The sequence below is a fragment of the Miscanthus floridulus genome, chromosome 15 (genome assembly GCF_019320115.1).
Source record: "Miscanthus floridulus cultivar M001 chromosome 15, ASM1932011v1, whole genome shotgun sequence".
NCBI classification, from domain to species: domain Eukaryota; kingdom Viridiplantae; phylum Streptophyta; class Magnoliopsida; order Poales; family Poaceae; genus Miscanthus; species Miscanthus floridulus.
In genome coordinates this window covers 10,156,606-10,182,013 of record NC_089594.1, presented here as the reverse complement: position 1 = coordinate 10,182,013, position 25,408 = coordinate 10,156,606, and the positions used below count along the sequence as shown (strand labels likewise).

General features: G+C 43.9%; 1 protein-coding gene and 1 pseudogene across 1 annotated transcript; both read right to left on the bottom strand.

The window, feature by feature from the left end:
• Positions 1-22,513, bottom strand: LOC136506974 (sphinganine C4-monooxygenase 2-like; annotated as a pseudogene).
• Positions 22,514-23,372: 859 nt separating this feature from the next.
• LOC136506972 (respiratory burst oxidase homolog protein A-like) lies at positions 23,373-23,908 on the bottom strand. Its single transcript, XM_066501842.1, has 2 exons — positions 23,629-23,908; positions 23,373-23,536 (listed from the first exon to the last, which is right to left on the bottom strand). The coding sequence occupies exons 1-2, from the start codon at positions 23,906-23,908 to the stop codon at positions 23,373-23,375; spliced, it is 444 nt and encodes a 147-aa protein (XP_066357939.1).
• Between the last annotated feature and the right edge of the window lie 1,500 nt (positions 23,909-25,408).

Below are 25,408 nucleotides of genomic sequence, written 5' to 3'. Positions count from 1 at the left end.
TTAAGATACACTTATGTGAGATATTACTTGTGTGATTCTCCTGTAGTCAAGGGTTCCTCCTCCTCTGTCCTCGATGACGAAGGGCATGTACGTCCCAAACATCCTGTCCCACACCACGAAGAAGAGCTGAGAGTAGTTCTACTTGTCGCCACACAGCCGGTACGGTGGTGTACATCGTGTTATGCCGCGTTGTTCCAGTAGCTTAGATGATCCCAGCAGGGCAGCAACGACAGGCCGCAGTGGTTGTCAATGACCTTGACGGTGTAGAGCGAGAAGAAGATGGAAGCCCTCGGCGACATGTCGGACACCAGGAAGGCGGCCGTGTCACCGACAGTGTCAGTGACGAAGCTCTCGACGGGGTGTCCATACAAGGCTCCAAAGGAGTAGGGAACCACGAGACGGTGGTGCCACGAGTGGAGGTTCCGGTAGAGGAACCTGCTGGTGTGCAGGGTTCAGTGCCATGTGTAATGCCACAAGTCGAACCAGACCGTGGCCACTGCGATTTGGCTGGCTAACTTCAGATAGGAGGTCTGCACCGGCGATGCTTTAGCACTCTCTCCTTTGACCTGTATATATCCCAAATAAATTCAACAAAATAGCTAGCTCATTATCATTAAATTGTCACAAGCACAGCATAATAAATTGTAAGTCCCGTTGCAACTGTCAGCAGCCCACACCCTAGACAGCCCGAAGCAGCATCAAGGCCCAGGCGGGGAACACGGGCCCAGTCCAAGAGCGTGCGTGTGTCTGGGCCCGACTGGGCGTGTACCTCTTGCACGAGTCGGTCAGGAGCCGAGGGGGATAAGTAGGACTAGGAGTAAGCTGGAGTCTATAATCAACTTTGAACCTAAACTATATCTGGTACTATCGTCAATCCGGCCCTCTATCGGGAAGCTACATCCTTCTTTCTCCTCTGCTCCTCTCTCCCTGCCTTCCTCTCAGGTCGCCATCGTGCGATCCTGACATTGGTATCAAAGTCGTCGCTCCTCGGCGCCGGCGAGTTCTGGAGACTACGCCAGCTATCCACCACCACTACGCAGGCAAGGGGAGCCATGGATCCCAACGTGAGTAGCATGTTCGACGAATTGTTCAAGAGGTTCAACAACTTCGACAAGCGGTGTGCGAAGTGGGAGAAGCGCTTCACTGACGATGAGTCCGCCCACAAGGAGAAGGATAATGCCATGGAGGAGCGGGTCTCGTTGTTGGAGGTGTACTGCACCGCGCAGTACAATGCCGTCGTCGCCGACAACTGGGGGTCCCTCTTCTAGGAACACGTCCAGGATCTCGAGCAGCGCATCGTCGATCTCGAGCTCATCCGCGTCAATGAGATCCATGACAAGCGGGACGATACGGTCGAGGCATTGGAGGAGGCGACTCGGACAATCACGACATGGAGGCCTGGAGTCGGGGGCACCCTCGACGACGTTTGGCTGGAGGTGTGGAAATTGGCCAAACTCTGGGATCACGCTGTGATCGATACTTCTTCCGGTCCGGGCTTGTTCATCTCCTCGGAGTCGGTCCCCGCGCGCCCACCTGCAGGAACCACTGGCGTCGAGCTGACTATACGGGAGAGGGCCTATGGTTCGGTCACGACCATAGCTCCAACCCGGCCAATGGTAGGTTCTAGTTACCCAACCCCGATCCCCTTCCCTGTTCGTCCGTTCCGAAGGCCAACACTCCACCACCACACCCACCCAATTTGCCCAGTTATCCACCACATCCACCCAATTTTCTTTTCCCCATCCCCAACACCATCTGCCCACACTAGTGTAGGACTCAGCATCAGTTGCGGTTGGGAAACCCTTTTAGTTCCGGTTTTCCAATCGGGATTGCGAATCCGAGACTAAAGACCCCCCTTTAGTCCCGGTTCTATGAACTGGAAGTGAAAGTGGATATTTAGTCCCGGTTGCTATCGCCAGACATTCACTACGGGAGAGCCTGGCTTTGCCGAGTGTCGCCGGCTTTGCCGAGTGCTAAATGTCGAGCACTCGACAAAGAGCTCTTTGCCGAATGCCAGGTACTCGGCGAAGACCGGCACTCGGCAAAGCTCTCTTTGCCGAGTGCCCGGCACTCGGCGAAGACCGACACTCGGCGAAGAGCCTCTAACCATCCTATGTGACAACGTGCGCGAAATGTTCTCAAATTTTTACCATAGCCTCCACATGTGATGTAAAGATGCGTCACCAAGTTTCATGATTTTCGAACTTCGTTTGCATTTTATATAATTAAAAAACACTTCACCCGCAATTTTGTCGCTATGTTTCGTGCGTGAGATGTTTGAAACTTCGGGCGTGCTCCTGGAAACGGCCTCAAAATACAATAAGTAACGCGAATATCATTTTTCCACTCGTCGAATTCCATGATTCGATGCACCTGCAGTTCAAACTTACATTTCCCGGAAAAATGCAATTAAATGAAATAAATTAAGGATATATCGCAAAAAGATCGAGAAATGTGCCAAATTTGAGGATGTACTTCAACTTAATGTGTAAGGGCTGAAGAAAAAGTTTGGAGACAAAAAGGAGAGGAGGAAGGAGGAAGAAGGAGGAAGGGGAAGAGAAGGAGAAGGAGGAGGAGTTCTCGGCGTCTTCTTCTACGCGTGCATGTCCCACCACCACCCAAGGTATATGCACCGTCCCTTTGTGAATGTCGGCCTTCATGCCGTGAATGTCGGTCTTCGTGACGTTGTGAATGTCGGCCTTCGTGCCCGTGTGAATGTCGGCCTTCGTGCCGTTATTTTTTGCAGGTTTTGGAAACCTCCCTGTACAGGGGAGGTTCTGCCGAAATTTTCAACTTATAGTGTTGTGTTTCTTGTTTTGCAGAGCAGGACCTGTCGGAGGGGACCCATAGTACCTAGGCGACCCCGATCGTCTTCGTCGGTGCTGTGGTCCTGCCTACACAGCCTCGACTCGCCACTGCACCGACTCGCCACTGCCCCGCTAGAACGACTCCACCGCCACCCTAGGTATAAATAACCTCTCTTCCTTATCGTTGCCGTAGATCGGTGTAACCCAGTTAGGCGTCTCCCATCCGAAAGAGATACGGTTGGAAGTATGCAGATCTTTGCATATGTATAACCGTATCTGTTTTGGATTGTCCACATTTTCTGGACAGCCCGTGGATGCATAGACGAGGTTAGTTTCTATGGTCTGCTCCAATCCGAGACAGAGTTTTGGCATCACCTCCGTGTTGTTCTCCGGATACACACTCTCCCTGCTAGGACGTGTATCTGGAGAACAGCGGGGAGGTGCTGCCGAAATTCTGTCTCGGCTCGGAGTAGACCATGGAAACTAACCTCGTCTACGCATCCGCAGGTGGGATTAGGACCTATCCTCACCTATTAGATAGTAGAAACACCACGTAGATGTAGTTGATGGTTACGTTACTCGTTGATATCTATTTTAGAGGATGGATGACCGTGAGTGGATGTACACGGGATACAGAAGTTAGAGTGATTTCAGCACTGAATGGGGGCAGAAGACCGAGGCTTTCTTGGACCGTGCATTTGGCAGGGGTGCGAATAGAGCGCATCTAATGAAGTGTCCCTGCAGCATGTGTGCAAACAGAAAATGGCAAAAGAAGGACAACATGGGTATACATCTTCAGAAGCATGGCTTTATGCCGGACTATACCCGGTGGATCCACCATGGTGAAGCCCATCGGATGAGAGAGGAAGTAGTGAGACCACGCCTCGAGCATGTTGATGATGATGGTGGGGTTGCAGACATGTTAGATGACTATCAACAAGCATAGATCCCTGATGGACGTGCGGAGGAGACGGAGGCATCCGCAAAGGCGTTCTATGACATGATGTCTTCGGCACAGAAACCCCTTCATGATCGGACAACGGTTTGTCAACTCGATGCCATTGGACGCGTGATGGGGGTTCAAGGCCGAGATCAACATGGGTCGACAACACTTCGATGGTATGTTGGCCTTGATTGCTAGCATGCTTTCGGAGGGCCACGTTCTGCCAAAGAGCCTGTACGAGTGCCAGAAACTCCTTGATGGACTCAAGATGCCTTATGAGCAGATACATGCTTATCCGAATGGGTGTGTCCTCTTTAGGAAAGAACATGACCATGAAAAGTACTGTCCGAAGTGCAAATCCTCTAGGTACCTGGAGGTAGACTCTGGGGATGGCCACAAGAAGCAGCTTACCGTCCCGATGAAAATCTTACGGTACCTCCCGTTCGTGCCGAGGATCCAACGGCTATACATGAGCGAGGAATCCGTTAAGTAGATGACGTGGCACAAACAGGGCACACGATACAATCCTGACAAGATGGTACATCCATCCGATGGTGAAGCATGGAACCACTTTGATGGCATTCATCATGAGAAAGCATCAGAGCCTCGTAACGTACGTGTTGCGCTGGCAACAAATGGGTTCAATCCTTATGGTTTGATGGCTACCCCCTACACATGTTGGCCCGTGTTCGTCATCCCCCTCAATCTCCCCCCGGCGTCGCATTTGAACGTCAGAACGTATTCTTGTCATTGATAATTCCTGGACACCCGGGGAAGAAGATGGGTGTCTTCATGGAGCCTCTGATTGATGAATTGGTCAGTGTTTGAGATAGACTTAACCAGTGAGATAGGAATGGACATAGACAATGTAATGGTTGATGATGATGACGATGGAGATGAAGTGCGAAATGCAAAGGACTTACAAATGCTTGAGCGATTACGTGTAGGCAATGACAATGAAGACAACATTCCTCCATCGGATAGTGTTGATTATTTCGACATGGTTGATAGTGATGATGAGACTTACGATCCAGCTAATCCCGATCATGAAGATTATTTGTAACATACATGTAATACTTTGTAATTTTGTAATTTTGTTTTGTTTTGTTTATTTTGCATCTATTTCTAATTACTTCTTTCTCCTTTTTAATTACAGGTGACTGAACAAAAATGCCGGGCGGCCGGCAGAGGAACTTGAGCTCGTTCTACCATGGAGCCTCTAGCGGAGGCGGCGAGGAGGAGCAGGGGACGTCTTCGACGAGGCGGAGGAGCACGAGGACCACGACCAGGAGGAACAGGAGGACCACGCCCACGGTCCAGCAACATCAATAGGAGGAGGAGGAGGAGGAGGAGGAGGAGGAGGAGGAGTAGGTGTAGCAGGAGGCGGGCGAGGAGGAGGAGACGCCAGTCTAGGAGGAGGCGGACGAGGACAAGGACGAGGACGAGGACGGGGGCAGGATGGGAGCTACCGCTTCCTCTAGTTCGTCAGGTGTCTACTTGCGAGGACCCTCCACCCTCCCTGACCGACCGCATACTCATCTATGCCCAGTGATTCGTCCAGAGGGGCAAAGGTAAGTGCCTTTGCATGTTATCACTTTTACTTCATATGCTATGTTCGATATCGAAATAGAGACTAATATGTTTTCTTAATCACTTCTGCAGGGGGTGAGAGATTTTGTCGGGGAACACTGCCTCCCGCCATGTCAATGGCATCCTAGGTCTCCTGTGCAGGACCCACTTCCCTGGCATGGTCATGCATGCCGGGAACCTCGAGCCCGCCTTCATGTTTGCCGACTATGAGTCCACCCCCCACATGGAAGCAGGCACTGTGGATGCGCTCATCATTCGGGAGTTCTGGGTAAGTCTTCCTCGCACTACATGGCTCAATACAACGCATTCATTGGACTCTAACTAATGCATACATCGTGTCTGTATATGCAGGAGTACTTCAAACTTGACGACGGATTCGAGGGCACGATGGAGGCAGTGGCTAAGCGAGCTTGCAGGAAACGCGTCGTCGACGTCCATCATGAGGCGTGACTCTAGGCCATCATAGATTACTATGGGGCAAAGCTCGGACAGATGGTCACCAAGAAGGACATCTGAGAACAAGACTTGACGCTGACCAAACCCAGTTCCTTGAGGTAGCTAAAGAACATTAAAATTGGTTCCTTTTGAGATTAAGTACAAATCACTTGTTTTTCTAATATGTCAACTACTTGATGACGTGTAGGTGATTCCTTGGTGGTGCAATGGGTGCCCCGTGGCTTGGGCGAAGATGGTGGACAGGTGGTTAAGCGTGGAGTGGGCCGCTCAGCACGCGGCTGCCCGGCAACGATGTTTGTTCATGCCAGGTGTATCACACCATCAAGGCAACCGCAACCTCTTCGAATACGCCCAAGCATGGGTACGTGGTCATGTTTCTATTCTTCTTGCTTTCGTTGAACACGGCAAAGAATTCTAATCATCTTGTTTTCGTTCTTGCAGTCGGCGGCACATCAAGGCCAAGAGTGCTCCAACTTCGCCGCATTTGCCATGGCACACAAGGGCAAGGCGTCATCCGACGTCTCCTTCAACCCGGACGACCCGGCCGAGGCGTACACAAACTCGAGTGCCTACGAGAAAATCACAGAGTACACGGCGGCGGCAAGGTCGATCCATGGGCCAGAGTATGATCCATGGACCGACAACATTGATGCAAACACCGTCATGAGGATTGGACAAGGCAAGAAGCATGGCCACTACTGGATTGGCGACAGCGTGATCGACACGGCCTCTACTCCCACTCTCTCCCAGATCCGAGCACAGAGCACGATCGCCTCCTCACCCCCGGTGATACGCTCACGGCCGAGCATTTCACAGCACCAGGTCGACACACTCCAGGTTATTCATGTTTTACTCATCGTACATTGATCTTTACACAACTCTATTTCCTTTGCATTATTGTAACATTAGCTTTGCAACAATTTGTAGGCCCAGGTGGAAGAACCAAACAGGAGGGCCTAGGAGCTGGAGCTGGGGTTGGCGGCCGAGCGGGCCGCACGGGAGGCTGACAAACTCTCCCAGGAGAAAAGGTTGGCGGACATTATTGCCTAGATGCAAACTACGATGGGTGTTGCTATGCCTCCTGGGTTAATGGGTCCACCTCAGCCTCCTCACTCCGCTACTCTAGTGAGTAATGTCACACATGCAAGGAATTGCTACAATCGCTATTCAACTAATCTTGTCTCATGCAATCTCTTCTCCTGTGTGCAGCCTCAGTCGGCGGGTTCGAACAACCCAACTCAGGGCACTCTGAACGAGCAGATGTTTCCTTCCCCATCGTCAGCAGGATGGCCACATCAAGGGTCGCTTCAGTGAGTAGCGCTTGTAGTTTCATGTCTTGTTCTCTTCGCAATGGATTTCTATCCGAGACAATGTTGTTGTCATGCATGTGTTATTGTGACATGTGGTGATGGATTTGAACTACTTGTTGAATGATGTGGAATCATGTCGAATAATGGAGGGAATTACTGTGACATGTGGTGAACGGATGTGATTCATGTGGTATGTGTGATGGATTGTGACATATAAGGTGCTGGATGTGGTATATATGTGATGGATGTGATATATATGTCATATGTTGTGTTTGCAGTGATCGAAAGCAAAAAACAAAAAAAAACAAAAATTTTTGGTCACTTTGCCGAGTGTAACACTAGGTAAATAGCCTTTGCCGAGTGCCTTTTGCCCTGGCACTCGGCAAAGCTGCCAAAAAAATACACTACCAGGTCTCTTTGCCGAGTGCCAGTACCCTGGCACTCGGCAAAGCTGTGTACACTACCATGTGTTTCACAGCTTTGCCGAGTGCCAGCGCTCTGGCACTCGGCAAAGAATTTTTCAAAAAAAATATTTTTCCTTTGCCGAGTGCCGTCTCAGCTAGGCACTCGACAAAGGATTTTTCAATTTTTTTCTTTGCCGAGTACCGGGTCAGGAAGGCACTCGGCAAAGGATTTTCAAATTTTTTTTTCTTTGCCGAGTGCCGGGTCAGGAAGGCACTCGGCAAAGGATTTTTCAAAAAAAAAGGAAAAGCTTTGCCGACTGCCTTCCTAACCCAGCACTCGGCAAAGACGCCGTCAACGGCTGACGGCCAATTTTCTTTGCCGAGTGCCCGACAAACGGCACTCGGCAAAGAACCCTTCGCCAGATGCGGCTTTGCCGTTTGCTCTTTGCCGAGTGTAGCACTCGGCAAAACCTTTGCCGAGTGTAATAGGGCCTTTGCCGAGTGCCCTAGGCACTTGGCAAAGAGCGCGTCTCCAGTAGTGATTGCACCGGGGCTGGCACGTTTAGTCCCAGTTGGTGTTTCCAACCGGTATTAAAGGTTCCTTTTTTCCATTTCATTCCTTTTCATTTTATGGTTTCTTTTCAATGCAATTCTTTTTTGTTTGGATTAGATTTTCGTATACGAATTCTATGCTGCTAATATACATCCACGTATAAGTCCCATATGAGCATTATACATAAATAATACACTAAAATGTATGAAACTATGTATATACAAATATTTCAAGAGGTTGTACATGTATGGAATATGTACATAATAAAGTCACAAAAACCTTGTACTCATGTCCTTGGAATTTCATTCAACCCTAATCTTCAGTCATATGGCTAGTATGTATTAATTCTTTAGGGTCATAGTGGTACGCGCCTTTGGGATCTATGACCTCATCCATAAGAAATCCTGATAATGCCTCTTGAATTGCTTTAATATGGTCACATCGCCTAACCTTTTGCTTCCTCCATTCAATCTTCAATTCCAATGAAAGGAAAAGTATGAATATATATATATATATATATATATATATATATATATATATATATATATATATATATATATATATATATATATATATATATATATATATATATCAACACAATGGTAATAAATAAATTGTGTATATTTTTTACGTACTTCGAGGATCTCTTCATTTGTTCTCCTTGAGTAGTCCATGATGAACTCGCAGACGTAGTATCCACATAAGTTGTTCCCTGATCCCTGCTGTAGACACTACTTTACGAGAAAAAGATTCATCATCAACCAATGAATCATGGTAATAATGAATGGAACTAAATAAAGATGCGGTGACCTAGCTAGTACTTACTGGGTATTGGACTACGTTCAAAGGCACTTCCCAATGACCATAATGGCGTTTCTCGGCGAACCTTTTCCAAGCACTGCCCAACAAAATAAATAAATGGAGTTATATCAATAAAATGGCATAAGAGAGTATATAGTGTGCGAGACCGAAATTACCACTGGAGAATATCTATCATTTCTTGGTAATCTTCTCAAGGTTTTATCGCTGAGTCAAAGATCTTTACAATACTCCTAGGCATATCGATAACCAGCAGTATCCAGTGGTAGCTACATGTTTATAAGCAGGCATAACTCATTAAGTAAAGTCAACATGGGGTAAGCAAAATAAAATGGGCACAAGACATTAACACTCACTTGAAGTTGTAAGGAAAGAGTATCAATGTCTTATCATGTTGGTTATCTAAGAACCTAAACAGATTATTCTCCACTTGATGTCGCCATCTATCATATCGAGTACGCGTGTCCTTGAATGTGCGATTCGGATCCATGAAACCAACTCAGTTAACCCTTTTCTCTTTAGTTTCAGCATCTCATATTTGTATTTATATAGTACAAAAGAATATATATATAGTGTGAGGATAACTATATATAGACAACGAACTAACATGAAAGTTACTTCAATTGTAGAAAGAATCACTTACAGACACCAGCAACTGAGGAGAGATTTGTTAAGAGCATCCTGGTTTAATAGTCGGTGTAATTCATTGAACTGAATATGTAAAACGTCATAGCCATTGAAGTAATGCTCTGGTCTAATTCTGACAACAAGCCATGCCTCTTCGTTGTCACATGCTCTTAAGTACCACTTGCTTAATAAGAACATTTGCGTACCCAGTGATGACAAGGACTTAGGGTTGACAAGACTCCTGCCATACAAATAGGTCTGGTAAATATCAAAGTTGGCTGTTGGTATCGATCCTCCCCCAATGAGTTGTTGAGGTGTGAGACATGTTGTGACCATGAAGTCTTAGAGTGCCTCCCTATTGATTTGACCGCCTTGTGCGTTTGTACAATCATCCTCAACAACTAGCGGGTCGATAGATTGCTGCCCGAGTTATGCAACATCTTTCCTTGCTCTCTTTGCTTTCTGGGATGCCTTATATGACTTGTTGAGAGAGCATTCATAGTCCAATAATGGCGAGGGCTTACGTGCATCACATTGCTTTTTTCTCGCGCTCATTGATTTTTTTCTTTAGTTCTCGTTAAGCTATGTAGTGCGGCTTTGGCGGGTTTTTTTTTTCTGAAGTTCCAACCTCCTAGCTTTTGATTCTATTAAACTTTTCCACTAGTTATCCAAATCTTTTTGTGCCACCACTTTTTATTCCTCTTCAGACTTCTCGTAAGGCAGCTTCTCCGGGGGGGGGGGGCTTTGTTTTATGACGACTGGCTTTCTTCTTCACCGGGGACTTCACTGGGGGTGGGGTGTTGGTGTTTATTAACATGTCACTTGTTTTAAATACTTAGCCACCTTTGATAAGCATGTACCTCCTAGCTTTACTAGGTTGTCATCCATAGTGATGATGCTAGAGATATGTGTTGGTACTACATAGTATTACTAGAATAACACTAAGCAGTTCTTATTAATGCAAGTGACTAGAGATAATATATATAAATCTATGAATACAAAGTATCCGCAAGCGCACAGATAATATACCGTTGTAACATTTTATCCGAGAGTATTCCAAGTATCATTATTTATATTTGTACCACTGGGAAGGTCTAGCATGGATATGTATTGATAACTTATACTATTGAAGGAGAAATAAACCATAGCCAATATTCTACTCATAACAGGGGTAAGTCATGAAATAAGAGATGTATAAATGATAAGTAATGATAATGATAAATCACTCAGAGCACTCCTTTCTATAGTATTAGCATGGTCAGGTAGAGTATTAGAGGAATAATTCCTAAGTCATTCTGAATTACAAGTCAAAACATACATTTGATTAATGCAATTACACCTAGTAATCATGGCTAAGATCATCATCATATTTACACCTAAGGGATATTACCAAGGAAGATTGAGGGCGGAGCTCGTTCTACCTTCGTAATCGGACCTTACTTGCATCCACGATCTACCACATGACCCCAGAATATAGGGTGTATCCATAGGTAAACAACATATAAGCACCATGCTTACACAATGTCGACCACCCACCCCGTGTACATCAGAGTGAGCGCTATACGAACTTATGCATAAACACAATGATAAACTAGCTATACTAAATATACAATCAAAGTAGATGTTGAACATCATAATGAAGAACATGAATAAGATGAACACTGAGATTGTCATAACAATTGTAACTAGCAGATAAAAACAATGGAGAAACAAGAGAGAGGGGTACAAAGTTTATACCGAACCACACTCTTGATAAGATCGAGAATCCAAGCAAAGTCCTGCTTGCCTCCCTCTAGATCTATCCTAACTAGCTATGCTACGAAGGAGAAGGAGCTATGAGGAGATTAGGGTTTTTGTCTTCTCAAATAACTTGATGACTAGAGTTATGCCTGGGGGAGAGGCAGGAGCTAGATTATATAGCCCTCAGGGTCCAACGTGAGCCCTTAGATCAAACCGACTTAAGCAACGGCGTAGATGCATCCTCAAAGGTGGTGGGAGACCAACATACGAAGCTGGCTGACAGGTGGGCCTAGGGGGGCTAGGCAGCCCCACCTGTCAGGGAGTGGCCCTCCTCTTCGGTGATGTGGCTTCTGGACCCTTCTAGAGTCTTCCCATGTAGGTACCGCAGCGGAACTCCGTATTTTCCTTTGACGATTTGGTCCTCCTTGGCAGTTTTTTGATTAAACCCTGCTGGAAACATAGATTCACCAAAACTTGTGGAATTTTTTAGTTTAAACCCCTAAGCCTTCATTGGTGATTATATTTATGCCCTTATACATGTTTAATTAACGGTTTATATTAGTTGTTAACTACCATCAACAACTCCCCCAAGCTTACCTTTTGCTAGTCCCTTAGCAAAACTAAACTTAGTAACTAAATCTAGACTTTAAGGATTTTGAAAACATTGAAGCAACTCCTCAAAAGTACACATGCGCTCAAACAAGAATTCTCCTCTAGTATTAGAATAAACTGATCTGATTTTCAAACTTACCCATATTACCTTCAACCATAGGGCTTCTCAGCCTTCACTTAGATCTTGAGCAATTGAAAGACCGAGCGATCAAGTCAAGCACTATGTCTCAAGTTCTTTGTTCAACCATTACTCCAGAGTTTTTATAGATTTTCAAAATAAAACTCAGAGCTTCCATTGTATGACACTCTCAAGTCTCTCAATATATGTGGTAAGTCATACAATCAAATCAAGATGTGCATGTGTATGGATGTATATGGTGGCTAACATAATTCTACTTTGCTCCTTGAAAACATATCTCTCTTTTAAAACTTGAAAACAACCTTGCAAGAAAACATGAGCTATCTTATTCATCTCACTTTCTTTTTCTCAGGCAGGCATCTGAGTACCCATTGTTTTAGTAATTCGGACACTTGTTCATTTTTTCTTATCTTTTTTTTATGAATAACTTTTGCATAGCCCCATGCTTCTTTTCTGCAACGAAAACTTTTAAGAGATAGCAAGAAGAACTTGGAGCATTTATTTGGTGGATATCTATGAAGAATATTTTTGGTGTTCACTCCTAGTGTAGGAGTAAAACATTTTTGGGTGGATCTAAATGGATGGCATGTCGTTGTGCCTACCCCTAGTGTAGGAGTAGTGCATATTTAGGTGGTGTGTACGTGATCTTGATTTTAAGAGCATGACAAATATCTCATAAGGCATCAACAAAGCTTGACTAAACTCAATGCAGAATAAGCAGCATATATGAGTGAAAGTTTTTCTAATCTAAATATCATATATGGCTCTGGTAGGAATTCAAGCTTTGTTATACAATAACTCATCATATAGGATTTTCATATTTTTCAAAAGATAAATCTCCAGAACTTTAGTATCACTAGGAACAAGATAAACAACAGCTTAGACCTTCTTATATCATATCCATCAATTATCTAGACTTAGCTCAAGCATATGCTACCCACGAGTTTCAAGTTCAGAGTAAATTCTTATATCAAAATAGTCGTATCCAAAACTTAGGAAAATTCAAGGCTGAAAACAAGGTACTTGAAAGGAATCGCGACAGTGCAACTAGTCATCATTTCCATTGGAAGGGATTATCCTTAGAGTCCTTTTATTTAGCTCTTAAAAATAGAAAACTAGACACACACTTTTATTTTGTTTTCATTTTTAAGATCACACCTTACTATTATATATATATATCTAAGATAAACTTTTAATTTGTTTTTGTTTGTTATGCATCTTTTTATGACTTTAACAAATATATAGAAAACTCAAAGATAGTAAAACCGAAAAGGGAAAGAAATACTTAGATAGGTACATGGGGGATGCTCCTCCCCCAAGCTGGATGTTGTCGTGGTCTTTCTTAAAATCTCTCTTATCCTTCCAGAAGTTGTTTTCCTCATGTAGCGGGTGTAGCAGTGGCTCAGGAAAATGTACTTCGGATGGATGGCTTTACTCTTGATCATCCTACAAAATACTCCAACAAGAACACCAAAAACTCGTGGCACTGATTAAGATAAGGGGGTAGCGGTCAGCCATTCAGAGATTTATTATCCTTGGGGGTTTAGACAGATTTCCTAATTGCCAAAGTCTTAGCAGGATGTCTATTTATATATTTTTGAATTTTCTTATTTATATAATATAGAAAGAAATATGTATGTATGGTATTTTTATGCCACCACAGTAAATATTCCTATGGGCTTTTACACCTCATAGATTTATTCACATGGGGCTTTAAGCTTTAATGATGCAATGATGTAATGTAGTAATGAAAAACTTTTTATTATTTTTCTTTTATAAATGCAATGCTAATGCAGAAAAGTAAATATGCTAAAGTGAAAAATAATTCATGGGATGCTAAAAGTAAATATGGATAACTATCGATGTTACCTCACGGCCATGGTTTGGATTTTTAAGTCCTCCGGATAGGACATGGCTGGAGAAGAGTCCTTTACTTTACGGATGCATTATCTAGTCCCGAGGATGGAGACCCTGATGATTGCACCTCTTGTGACTGTCTCTAGCTACTCAACTATAGTGCCACTTGCCGTTTGATTTCCTCTTGTATTCTCATGTCCATGTTTAGTTCTCGCTCCTGCGATTGAGGCACCGCCTCCTTGAACTTGCGGATCTGCTTTGCCTCCTCATCCTTCCTTCGTTGGCGGCTTCTGTAGGTAGCGGCATCCTCAGGGAAGCCATGCCACCATGAAATCAACCCTTTGCCACACGTTCGCCTAGGGTGTTTAGGAGTCATGAGGGCGTGTGCCAGCTCATCCTTCTCTCGGTTGGGCACAAAGGCACCACTGGCAGAAGCATCTATAATATTGATAAGTCTTTGTGCTACTGTTCTAATTTCCCCACCAATAACTGGCTCCTCGGTCTGTGGGTCCAGTGATCCCCCATGCGCGAAAAAACAATTCTTGGAGCGTTCGGGCCATTCGAGTGAGAATGGATGGATCCCTTTGGCAAGCAGATCTGCTTTCATTCTTTGCCACTTTGGAATGGCACTCCTATAGCCACCTGATCCTATTTTATGATGGTATACCTTCTGTCATGCATTTTGTTGGTTCCTTCTCACCCGTTCCTCACCCTCTTCCGAGGTCTTATACCTCACAAATCTAGGCCAGTCGTCCTCAACTTTTTGTATGGGCAATTTTGACTGAAATATGAAGGTAGATTCTTCTTGACAAATTCATTATACAGCTTATCCTTTCAGGTCTAGAATTGTGTGGCCATCTTCTTGAGAGCCCAACTTTTAACTAGTTTTTTAGAACCTTCACCTGCTGGTAAATTGAAATGTGTAGTGACTGAATCCCAAAGAAGGTCTTTCTCTCGCTCAAAGACAAAACTGATCAGAGGATCATCCTTCTTCTATTTCCATTCACGGACGCTGATCAGGACCCTATCCCTAACAAGAACCTCACAGTGGTTTATGAACTTCTTTGCATTATTTTTTTTTGCTGGAGCGGTTTGCTGGTATTAGGATCGACTTCTGTGATTATGTAGTGGCCCTCCAACGGTTTTGTCAGGCCTTGTACACTTTTACTACTTCTTGTCGACGTCGTCGATCCAGAGGGGCTACATACGTAGAAACACAAAGATTCAGTAATACATATATATACGAATATGAATTATTGGAATTATATTTAATTTCATATATATAAGAGACGCAAGATTATTAACAAATATACCTCACTAGCATTTTCTTGCATAGGATTTTCTTGCTCATCTTCAAAATTTATTAAGTATTGAGAGCAATCATCGAAATCCAGTGGGCCGGCCTCGTTCTGGTTGGGGCCATATTGACTGCCGGCATTGATAATGTTCATCATGGCCTCATTATCGTAGTTGTCTTGCGGGTCGGTCATCTTAATTACCAAAACTATATATAAATGAAAACCATATAGTAGTCATGCATATGCTAATTAATGGATCGAGCCAGGGGCTTAAACTTAAATAACTATAGAATTCAGGGTTTGCATGCGCGGAACTCGATCTGGTTAGGGTTTGCGCCTTGGTTAGGGTTTTGAGCGGAGCACAGCCAGGTTAGAGTTCGGAGCGGAGCTCAGGATATTAGGATATATATCAACATTGGTGTATATAAATATATGAAAATTCATGTCGCACTAATGTCAATATATCAAAATTCAGATATGTATATATACCAAAAAATTCATAGCACAAAAAATCAATCCTTTTAACTATGAAGATTTAAATATATCTCTTCAATATTATTTTCTACAACTATATTGTTTAATTTTCTACAATTTTTCTATATATATTATAGTACACTACAATATTTCTATTTTTCTATGCCAAAAAAATATGCACATCACACACACTCACTCACTCTGACTCACTCACTTACACACACTTTATTGATCATCACTCACACACATGTACAACATGATCATCATTATATCACACACATATATACACTATATACTCACCAACTCCGGCGAGGACAACGTTGATGAGCGAGGATGGCATGGAGACGAGGCGGTGCTGGATTGTCGATCGGAGAAGATGAGACGCGGAAGATGCGCTCTGGCGAGGGGGACAATGAGCGCGCGGCGAGGCACACATGCGCATGGAGCCGGGGACGACGCGCACGTTATAAGGCAGTGATGGATGTGATGACAAGGACGAGGCACTTCGGCGAGGACGAGGGACGAGCGGCTGGCTGAAGAGAGGAGGCGCGTTCGTACGAGCTGGGGACGAAGCACGCGTGTGACGAGGCAGTGCTGAAGGCAGGCGTGTGGAGCTGGTGATGACGAGGACGAGCATCGATGACGGTGGTGAGGATGACACAACGATGATGGAGACGGTTCCAGATCAGATCTGGGTGAGGGCGAGGATGATGGCGGCGGATCCGGATCTGGGCGTCGCGCACAGACGGGAGAGGCGTGAGCCGGGCCACCGACAGAGATGGCGAGAGAGGTGCGCGCGTGTGGAGGTGGTGCTGGAGGCGATGAGGAGCAGCGGCGGTGTAGTGGCTCTCGGCAAAGAACAAGAGGTGATTGAGAGAGAAAGAGAGGAGGCGGTATATAGGGGGGACCTTTAGTCTCGGGTGAAGCCACAGCCCGGGACTAAAGGTCCTTTAGTTTCGGGTGATGGTTAGAACTAGGACTAAAAGTCTAACGTTTAGTCCTGGGTGTAGCCATGGCCTAGGAGTAAAGGGAATTTTAGCGGGCCGCGAAAACACAGTCCATCTTTAGTGCCGGGTGGTTGATCCACCCGGGAGTAAAGGTGGGCTACATTTTGGCTTCCCGCCAGTTTCTAGAAGTTTTTCCTTTTTTATATATTTATTTTATATAAATATACAGAGGGTTGTTAATTGCCTAGTAAATAAAATATTAGCCAAAAAATACAAAAAAAAATTCCTAGACCTGGTTTTGTATTATTGTACACAAGAAAAATCTGTAACCTAAACCCTTTTATTTTACCGTATAAATATTAACCATAGTGTAAATAATAATCACAATTTTCACCATGCAAAAATATACTACTTAATTAAAATCATTAAAACGATTGCTTTTCGATAGGAAATTAGTTTTCACATCTTATTGACGTTGATCATTTGGTTTTTCATCACACATTCTCCACAGGAAATCCACCGTCAAGTAGAAAATTCATTTAAACCGTAGAAAATATGAAAACACGACATAAAATCTGAAGTCACAATTATTACATAATAGGTCTAATACATCACTATATCAAGCGGGAACAACAATGATCTTCTTCTTGACGTATGTCCCTTGGTTATGATCACGCCGTAAACATGGAGTGTCCTTATTATTTAGCAGGATGCTTGGGTCACTGTTTACTATGAAGGGCGGAATTCCGTCATTCTTTTCATAATCTTCTAACATATCAGACCTATCTTTGATTTCCACGACATTTCTTTTCCCTAAAAGAACTATGTGGTGCTTTGGCTCATTGTCTGAGTCATTGTCGTTGTTTTTTCCTTTCTTCTGTTTGGTAGACATGTCTTTCATATAGAACACCTAATTCACATCCTTGGCTAAGACGAATGGTTCGTCTCAGTACCCAAGATTGTTGAGGTCCACTGTTGTCATTCCATGCTAATGGTCTACTGTTACCCACCTCTGGTCACCTTCACCTATTGGCACCGAAACAAAGGGACCTTAAAATAAGGTCCATAGTCTAGTTCACATATCTCCTCTATGCGGCCATAATTTGTTTCCTTATTCCCATTTGGGTCTATAGCATCTATGCGGACACCACTGTTTTGGTTGGTGCTCCTTTTATCTTGGGCTATCATGTAAAATGTATTGCCATTTATCTCGTACCCTTTGAATGTCAGGATATGCCAAGATGGTTCCATAGACAACAAGTAAAATTGCTCATCTAGACTCTCATCACCCTGACATCGTTTTCGCAACCAATCGCCAAAAGTTTCCATGTGCCAACTCGTTATCCAGGCTTCAGTCCTCCCCAGGGAATTCGGATCGTACAATGTCCTTTGTGTACCTCGATATATGGATCCACCAAGGAGGAGTTTTGCAGAATGATGTAGTGTGCTTTACGGAAATAATCATCCTCCTTGCCAATATATGCTTTCTTCCCTAGTGTTCCCTTTCCACTTAGTCTCCCCATATGCCGTGATTCAGGAACACCAATCGGGTCAAGGTGAGGAATAAAATCAATGCATAACTCAATGACCTCCTCTGTTCCATAGCCCTTGGCGATGTTTCCTTCTGGGCGAGCATGGTTGTGAACATATTTCTTCAGGACTCCTATGAACCTCTCAAAGGGGAACATGTTGTGTAGGAACATAGGACCGAGAATACTAATCTCTTTGATCAAGTGAACAAGGAGGTGCATCATAATATTAAAGAAGGATAGCAGGAACACCAACTCAAACCTAACAAGACATTGGATCATGTCATTCTGTAGCTTTGCTAGATGCGCTAGATTGATTGCCTTCTGAGAAATTGCGTTGAGGAATGCACATAGTTTCACGGTGGCTAATCGTACATTTGGAGGTAGAATCCCTCTCAATGCAACCGAAAGCAATTGCATCATAAGCACATGGCAGTTATGAGACTTTAAGTTTAGGAATTTCTTCTCTGCCACATTTATTATCCCCTTTGCATTCGAGGAGAAGCCAGATGGGACCTTGATGCTATTTAGGCATTGAAACATTCTTTCCTTCTCTTCTTTGCTAAGAGTGTAGCTGGCAGGACTGAAGAACTGGTGTCCATCATCTACCTTCTCTGGTTGTAGGTTCTCTCATTCTTTCATACACTGCAGGTCCTATCTTGCTTCCAGTATGTCCTTAGCCTTCCCATACACACCCATGAAACCTAGCAGGTTCACACAAAGATTCTTCGTCAGGTGCATCACGTCGATCACGCTGCGGACCTCTAGGACTTGCCAGTAGGGTAGCTCCCAAAATATGGACTTCTTCCACATGGGTGCATGTCTGTTAGCATCATTTGGAACAGGTTGGCTGCCAGGTCCCTTCCCAAAGACTACTTATACATCCTTTACCATATTGAATACATCCTCACCACTACCGTTGTTAGGTTTTGTTTGGCGCTCTGCCTTACCCTTAAAATGCTTGCCTCTCTTTCTTAGGGCGTGATTCAATGGAAGAAATCGACGATGGCCCACGTACATGACCTTTCGACATTTTTCAAAAATATACCTTCCATGTCATGAAAACAGTGCGTGCATGCATTATATCCCTTGTTTGACTGTCCTAAAAGATTACTAAGAGTAGGCCAATCATTAATTGTTACAAACAACAATGCTCGCAGGTCAAAGTGTTCCTGTTTGTAGTCATCCCACATACGTACGCCTGTGCTGCTCCACAAAAGTAGAAGTTCTTCAACTAATGGCCTCAGGTACACATCAATGTCGTTTCCAGGTTGCTTCGGGCCTTGGATGAGCACTAGCATCATAATGAACTTCCACTTCATGCACAACCATGGAGGAAGGTTGTAGATACATAGAGTAACAGGCCAAGTGCTATGACTGCTGCTCTGCTCCCCGAAAGGATTCATGCCATCCATACTTAAAGCAAACTTTAAGTTTCTTACATCATCTGCAAACTTCAGGAATTCTATGTCGATTGCTCTCCACTAGGACCCATCAATGGGGCGTCTCAACATATCGTCTACTTTACGGTCTTCTTTGTGCCATCACAACAACTTTGTATGCTCTTTGTTGCTGAACAAATGTTTCAAGCGTGGTATTATAGGGGCATACCACATCACCTTGGCAGGGATTCTCTTCCTGGTATGTTCACTGTCGTCCTCAACATCACCAGGGTCATCTTGCCTGATCTTATACCACGATGCACGACATACCGGGCATACACAAATTCTCATACTCATCACGGTAGAGGATGCAGTCATTAGGACATGCATGTATCTTTTGGATTTCTAATCCCAGAGAGTAGACGACCTGTTTTGCTGTGTATGTAGTGGCGAGTAATTCATTTGCCTTCGGAAGTATCTTCTTTGCGATAGTCACCATTCTTTGCCTTCTATTGCAACAATTCAAGTGTGGTACTCAACTTTTTTTGCCCCTCTTCGCAAGTCGGGTATAGCAATTTCTTGTGATCCTCTAGCATGCGCCCGAACTTGATCTTCTCCTTTTCACTTTCGTAGTCTCTTTGTGCATCATAGATGGCCTGACCAAGATCATCACGGGGCTCATCTTTTGCCGCTACCTCTTCTTCAATCACTACCTCTTTTTTAGCTTCTCCCATTGCAGTATCATCAAAGGCACTGTATTCAGCAAAACCATAAATAATAATGTTGTTATCATCACTTTCTTCTTCTTCCATTATAACACCCCTTTCTCCGTGCTTAGTCCAACAAATATAGTTTGGCATGAAACCCAACGTAAACAGGTGTTCGTGAAGGATCCTTGAGCTTCTTACGTAGAACACATGGGTAGCACATGAAACCATTCCGCGTGTTTGCCTTGGCCACATTTATGAATTCATGCATGTCCCTAATGAACTCTGGGGAGCGGCGGTCCGCGTTGTACATCCATTGCTGGTTCATCTGCATTACATGACGTACACCACATCAAAAACTTGTAATAACCCATATTATACAACATGCATGATCAGTAGTTAATTAAAACATCCAAAATATCCATCAATCAACATAATTAATTAATATCCTATGCCACACAACTGTTTCACATACCGTCGAACATTAATTTATTAAACCCTTGATATAATGTAGACAATCCCAAATAGCACTAAACAAACTAAACCCACAATGCACTTCAGTAGAATAAGGATTTTATGACCAATTCCAACTAAAACAGACATATCATTCTTCTGCTGGTTTATTGCCTGATCATACAAAGGTGTACTCTCATCAGTCGCCTCAGTCGCTTTGCAAGAGATTTTTGGACGTGCTCAATATACTCTTTCTCCCATTACCAACCGTCTCATGATCCAGTGCCATCCCATTGAAATTACAACAACAAATCAAGAACTTTAATCAAAATCATCATAAAAATGGCTACAAACCATAACAAAATATAACAAAAAAATAACTCACTTCGTGATTCGGACCCTTACTCCCTCATAGTCTTCTGCTCATACTTGCCGCACGCAATGAGAGGGGGTCCGGCCTCAGTCGCTTAGGGACCCCATGCGAGGCCGAGGCCCCGGAAGCAATCGCCATCTACGACTCTCTATACTCATTTTCATCAACTACTATAAATTTCTGATTTTGTAAACCATGAAAGTAAATGAGCTATATATACTAAAAAAACCTTATATTTCTCTATTTCTAAACCATGAAATGAAGCAAGGTGCATACTAATTTTGATGAGCTACTATAAGATTCTTTCATCTACATATGCAAACTATCAAGTGATTTTGAACTCAAATGGCATATAAATAAAAAACATCCACCATTATTCGCAATCTAGAAAACAAAAATTTTCCCTATTTCTAGACCATGAAATGAGGCAATAAAAGGTGCATACTAGTTTTGATGAACTACAAACTATCAAGTGATTTCAAGCTCAAATGGTATATGAAAAAACCCCACCATAATTCCCAATCTAAAAAACCATAAATTTCTCTATTTCTAGACCACAAAATGAGCCATGCTAGTGATGAACATAGGAGGATGAAATTGGAAACCTTTAGAACCGAAGAAAGGATGGAGGAATGAAGTCTTCACCAATCCCGCAAGCATGAACTCCTTCCACGAGTAAGAATAGAGAGCAGGCAGAGAGCTTGAAATGGCTCGGGCTGGGAGAGGAAGGAGTATATAGCCCAGGACATGTAGTCCCGGTTTGTGGTATAAACTCAAACTACAGGTAGAATTCTAGCCTCGGTTGGAGCCACCAACCGGGATTAAAGGTTTAGTCACGGCTGGAGCTCCAACCGAGACTGGAGGGTGACCTTTAGTCCCGGTTCGAGCCACCAACCGGGACTAAAGGTCCCCTCCTGCTCCTCTCCTGCAAAAGCTACATCTCTTGCCATTGGGTAGGGGACTTTAGTCCTGGTTGGTAGCTCCAACCGGGACTAATCCTTTCTTTAGTCCTGGGCCCAAAAATGACCAGGACTAAAGCCTTGAACCAAAAGTATGCTCTCTACTAGTGCCAATTTCTCTGATCCCCATTCCACAAATTTCGCTTCCCCTCTCGGCCAATTACCCAAAATGCAATTATATGTAGCAAGGAACCGTACCAAAAAGAGAGCCATATAATCATGCATGCTGGCACGCAATGCAATAATAATGATCTTAAACACACACACTTATAAATATATATACTACGCACGTACCTTGAACATCGTCACCATGGCCACCATGGCAACCTGCATGAGCTGCTGCTTGAGGAGGTTGCTGATGACTTGTCGCTTCGACACATGGTTCTTGCTGTCTTCATGAGTGCTTGGGTGCAGCCTGTATTTGTCCATATACATGGACTGGACAAGCGTTGCATGCAGGCCACAATACCCCCAATACACCACGATGGGCACAAGGACGGCCAAACCTTCGTTAGAGAGTAGTAGCTCCATTTGTGTTAGTTTATTTGCTTGCTGTTCGATCGATGATCGATGTATATATGTACATGTGCTATGCAAGAAAATTGCAATTATAGGACACCAAACAATGCGCTTCGCAATTATAGAACTTCAATCGTCGACTTCGTTAAAATGACCCTTAAAATGTTGGCTTATTATTTTAGATGACATTTGGCGTATTTTTTCACTTTGTTAATCAAAATATACATGTATTTTGGTCCTCTTGTGACCCTTCTACGCTTCTGCTTTTGTATCGTTGATCGATGTACCAATTCATCTACCCGATGTTCCTCCTTCCCTTCGAGACCGACGCCGCCCTAAGCACCGACGCCGCCGTTCCTCCTTCCCCTCCTCCCGACGCCGCCGTACCCTTCCCTTCCTAGACTACCATGGATGGATCGCCACCCAAAGATGATGATGGCCGCCCGATCGCCATGGAGGGCCAAGCAGCCGCAGCCCTGGCGAAGATGGTGACCCCGGCGCCGGTGGCGATGACGGACCCGCCGGGTGCGCTGGACAAGGACGCCGTCACGATCGCAAGTTGCCTGATCTTTTATTGAAGTGTCAGTTGATTTTACTGACCACTTAGATTAGTTTCGAGATATTCATTTTCAGAAATTTGCTCAAATTTACAGACTGAATGCAAATATGATAAATCGCAAGTGAAACACCAAGCACAGCTACGAGGAATTGTTTACCTCTTTCACCTCGGCCTCCGTGATATGGCGTTCTTATCCACCCTGATTAAAATGATAATATATACATATAGGAAAAAAAACGAAGACACATTAATAAAACTGAACAACTGATGTGTTCATATAGCGCTAATTTGATAGCAGTTCTCAGATTGCAGAGGTTACATGTCGAAGAAAATCTGAAGGCGCGAGTCGAAGCTGTTGTCGGTGATCTGCTGCCAGATCTCACGCAGCTCATCCTTGTTGATCTTATCCACCTGCATCTGCCGGTGGCGGCTCAGCGTGTCGAAAAGCTCCATCGCGAACTCCTGCGACTCCGTCATCCCTGCATCCAAAAACTCCAATGCGGTTAGGAACTAATCGCTCGAAGAAGCCTGGGGTTTCTGGAAGGGAAAGGGGGAGGGGACTGAAGCGAACCTATGCATTTGGGGAAGTCGGCGCGGGAGAGGTAGCCATCGCGCGCGAGGCGGTTGAAGTTGGCCTGGACCTCGATCCAGGCGTAGCTGGCCTTGTTGCCGCCGCTGATGAAGCGGAGGCCGCAGATCACGTGCTGCGGGGCGGAGCCGCCGCCGTCGGCTCGACGCTCCGCAACACAATGTTGTTGTCCTTGATGAGGTCCAGCGTGACCTCGACCAGCTCCTCCCCGTCGTCGGAACTCCAACCGGAGCCGCACGGCGAGGGACGGAGAAGCCGCCATGCGTGTTGGTGTCGGACACTGGTAGAGAACAGAGCTTTACTCCCGGTGGGGAACCCCCTCTAGTCCCGGTTCCCCACCCAGGAGCAAGCATCCGGGACTAAAGGGGGTTCTTTAGTCCCGGGTCAGGAACCGGGACTAAAGGGGGATCTTTAGTCCCGGTGGGTAACACCAACCGGGACTAAAGGTGCCTCCTGACATGCCACGATGGCCGGCACCCTTTAGTTCCGTTTGGTAATACGAACCGGGACTAAAGGTTTTTTTTCTTTTTTCTTTTCTTTTCATTTTTTTGTTTTCTTTTCAAAATAGGTTTTCGAAGTTGTATTGTACGCTGCTAATTATACATTTATACGCGCATATAGTATGTTTCGGTTCAAGCACAATGAACATATTAATTCACACAATTCAAGCATAGAAATATATATATATATATATATATATATATATATATATATATATATATATATATATGCATGCATGCATCATATATATATTTACATGCATGCATGCATATGTGTATTTTACATTATATTATTTCATGTGCATATATTACAAAAGATTGCATTACACTTGTTGTGATATAACAAGTTTTCTCTCATCCTCTAGCTTGGCTTCCATGGCAGTGTTGGGTCGAAGTAGAACTCGCCCTTGGAATCGATGGCCTGCTCATTAAAAAATCCGGCTATAGACTCTTGAATTGCTTTGATTTGGTCTTGCCGTATGACCTTTTCCTCCAACCATCGAGCCTACAGGTTTGAATTAAAGGAAAATAAATTAATATATGTACATACATATATATATATATATATATATATATATATATAAAGACATAGTAACACAATCAATAATAATAATTAAATGAATATATAGTGTATTTTTAACGTACTTTGAGTCTCTCTGTAGGAGTTCTTTGGGAGACCACCTTGATAAACTTGCAAACATAGTAACCACAGTAGTTGTTCCCCTGTTCCTGTCTCAGACACCACTTTACGAGAAAAAGATTTGTCATCCAATCTGGTGATCCGGTGAAAGCTATATGTTTAATTAATAAAGATGATGCGATTTAGGAGACTTACTTTCAAAGGGATTACATTTAGTGGCGCTTTGCATTTTTCCATGTGTTGCTTCTCAATAAAGGTTTTCCAAACACTGCCCAATAAAAAATTTGCCACGTCATCAGATATAGTTAATCATCATGTTTGTGTGTATATATAGTTGCTAGAGATACCGAAATTACCTCTGGATAATATCTATCATATCTTGGTAGTCTTGTTGTGGTTTTCTCATCGAGTCATAGATTATCAAGTGACTTTTCACCAGATCGATGTCCATCAATATCCAGTGATTGCTGCATGTGTTTATAGGATATAACGCATAACACTCATTAATTAACTAGAATCAACATATGAGCCATTAAGGATGATCGACATTATTAACACTCACTTGAAGTTGTAGGGAAAGAGTATATCCTTCTTGCGGCGTTGGTTCACTAAGAAGTTCATG

Excerpts from the sequence above, each read along its gene's own strand:
- LOC136506972 (XM_066501842.1), bottom strand. The coding sequence starts at position 23,908 with ATGGCGGCTTCTCCGTCCCTCGCCGTGCGGCTCCGGTTGGAGTTCCGA. Across the intron at positions 23,537-23,628 it reads CGACTTCCCCAAATGCATAG|GGATGACGGAGTCGCAGGAG; the intron begins GTTCGCTTCAGT and ends TTTTGGATGCAG.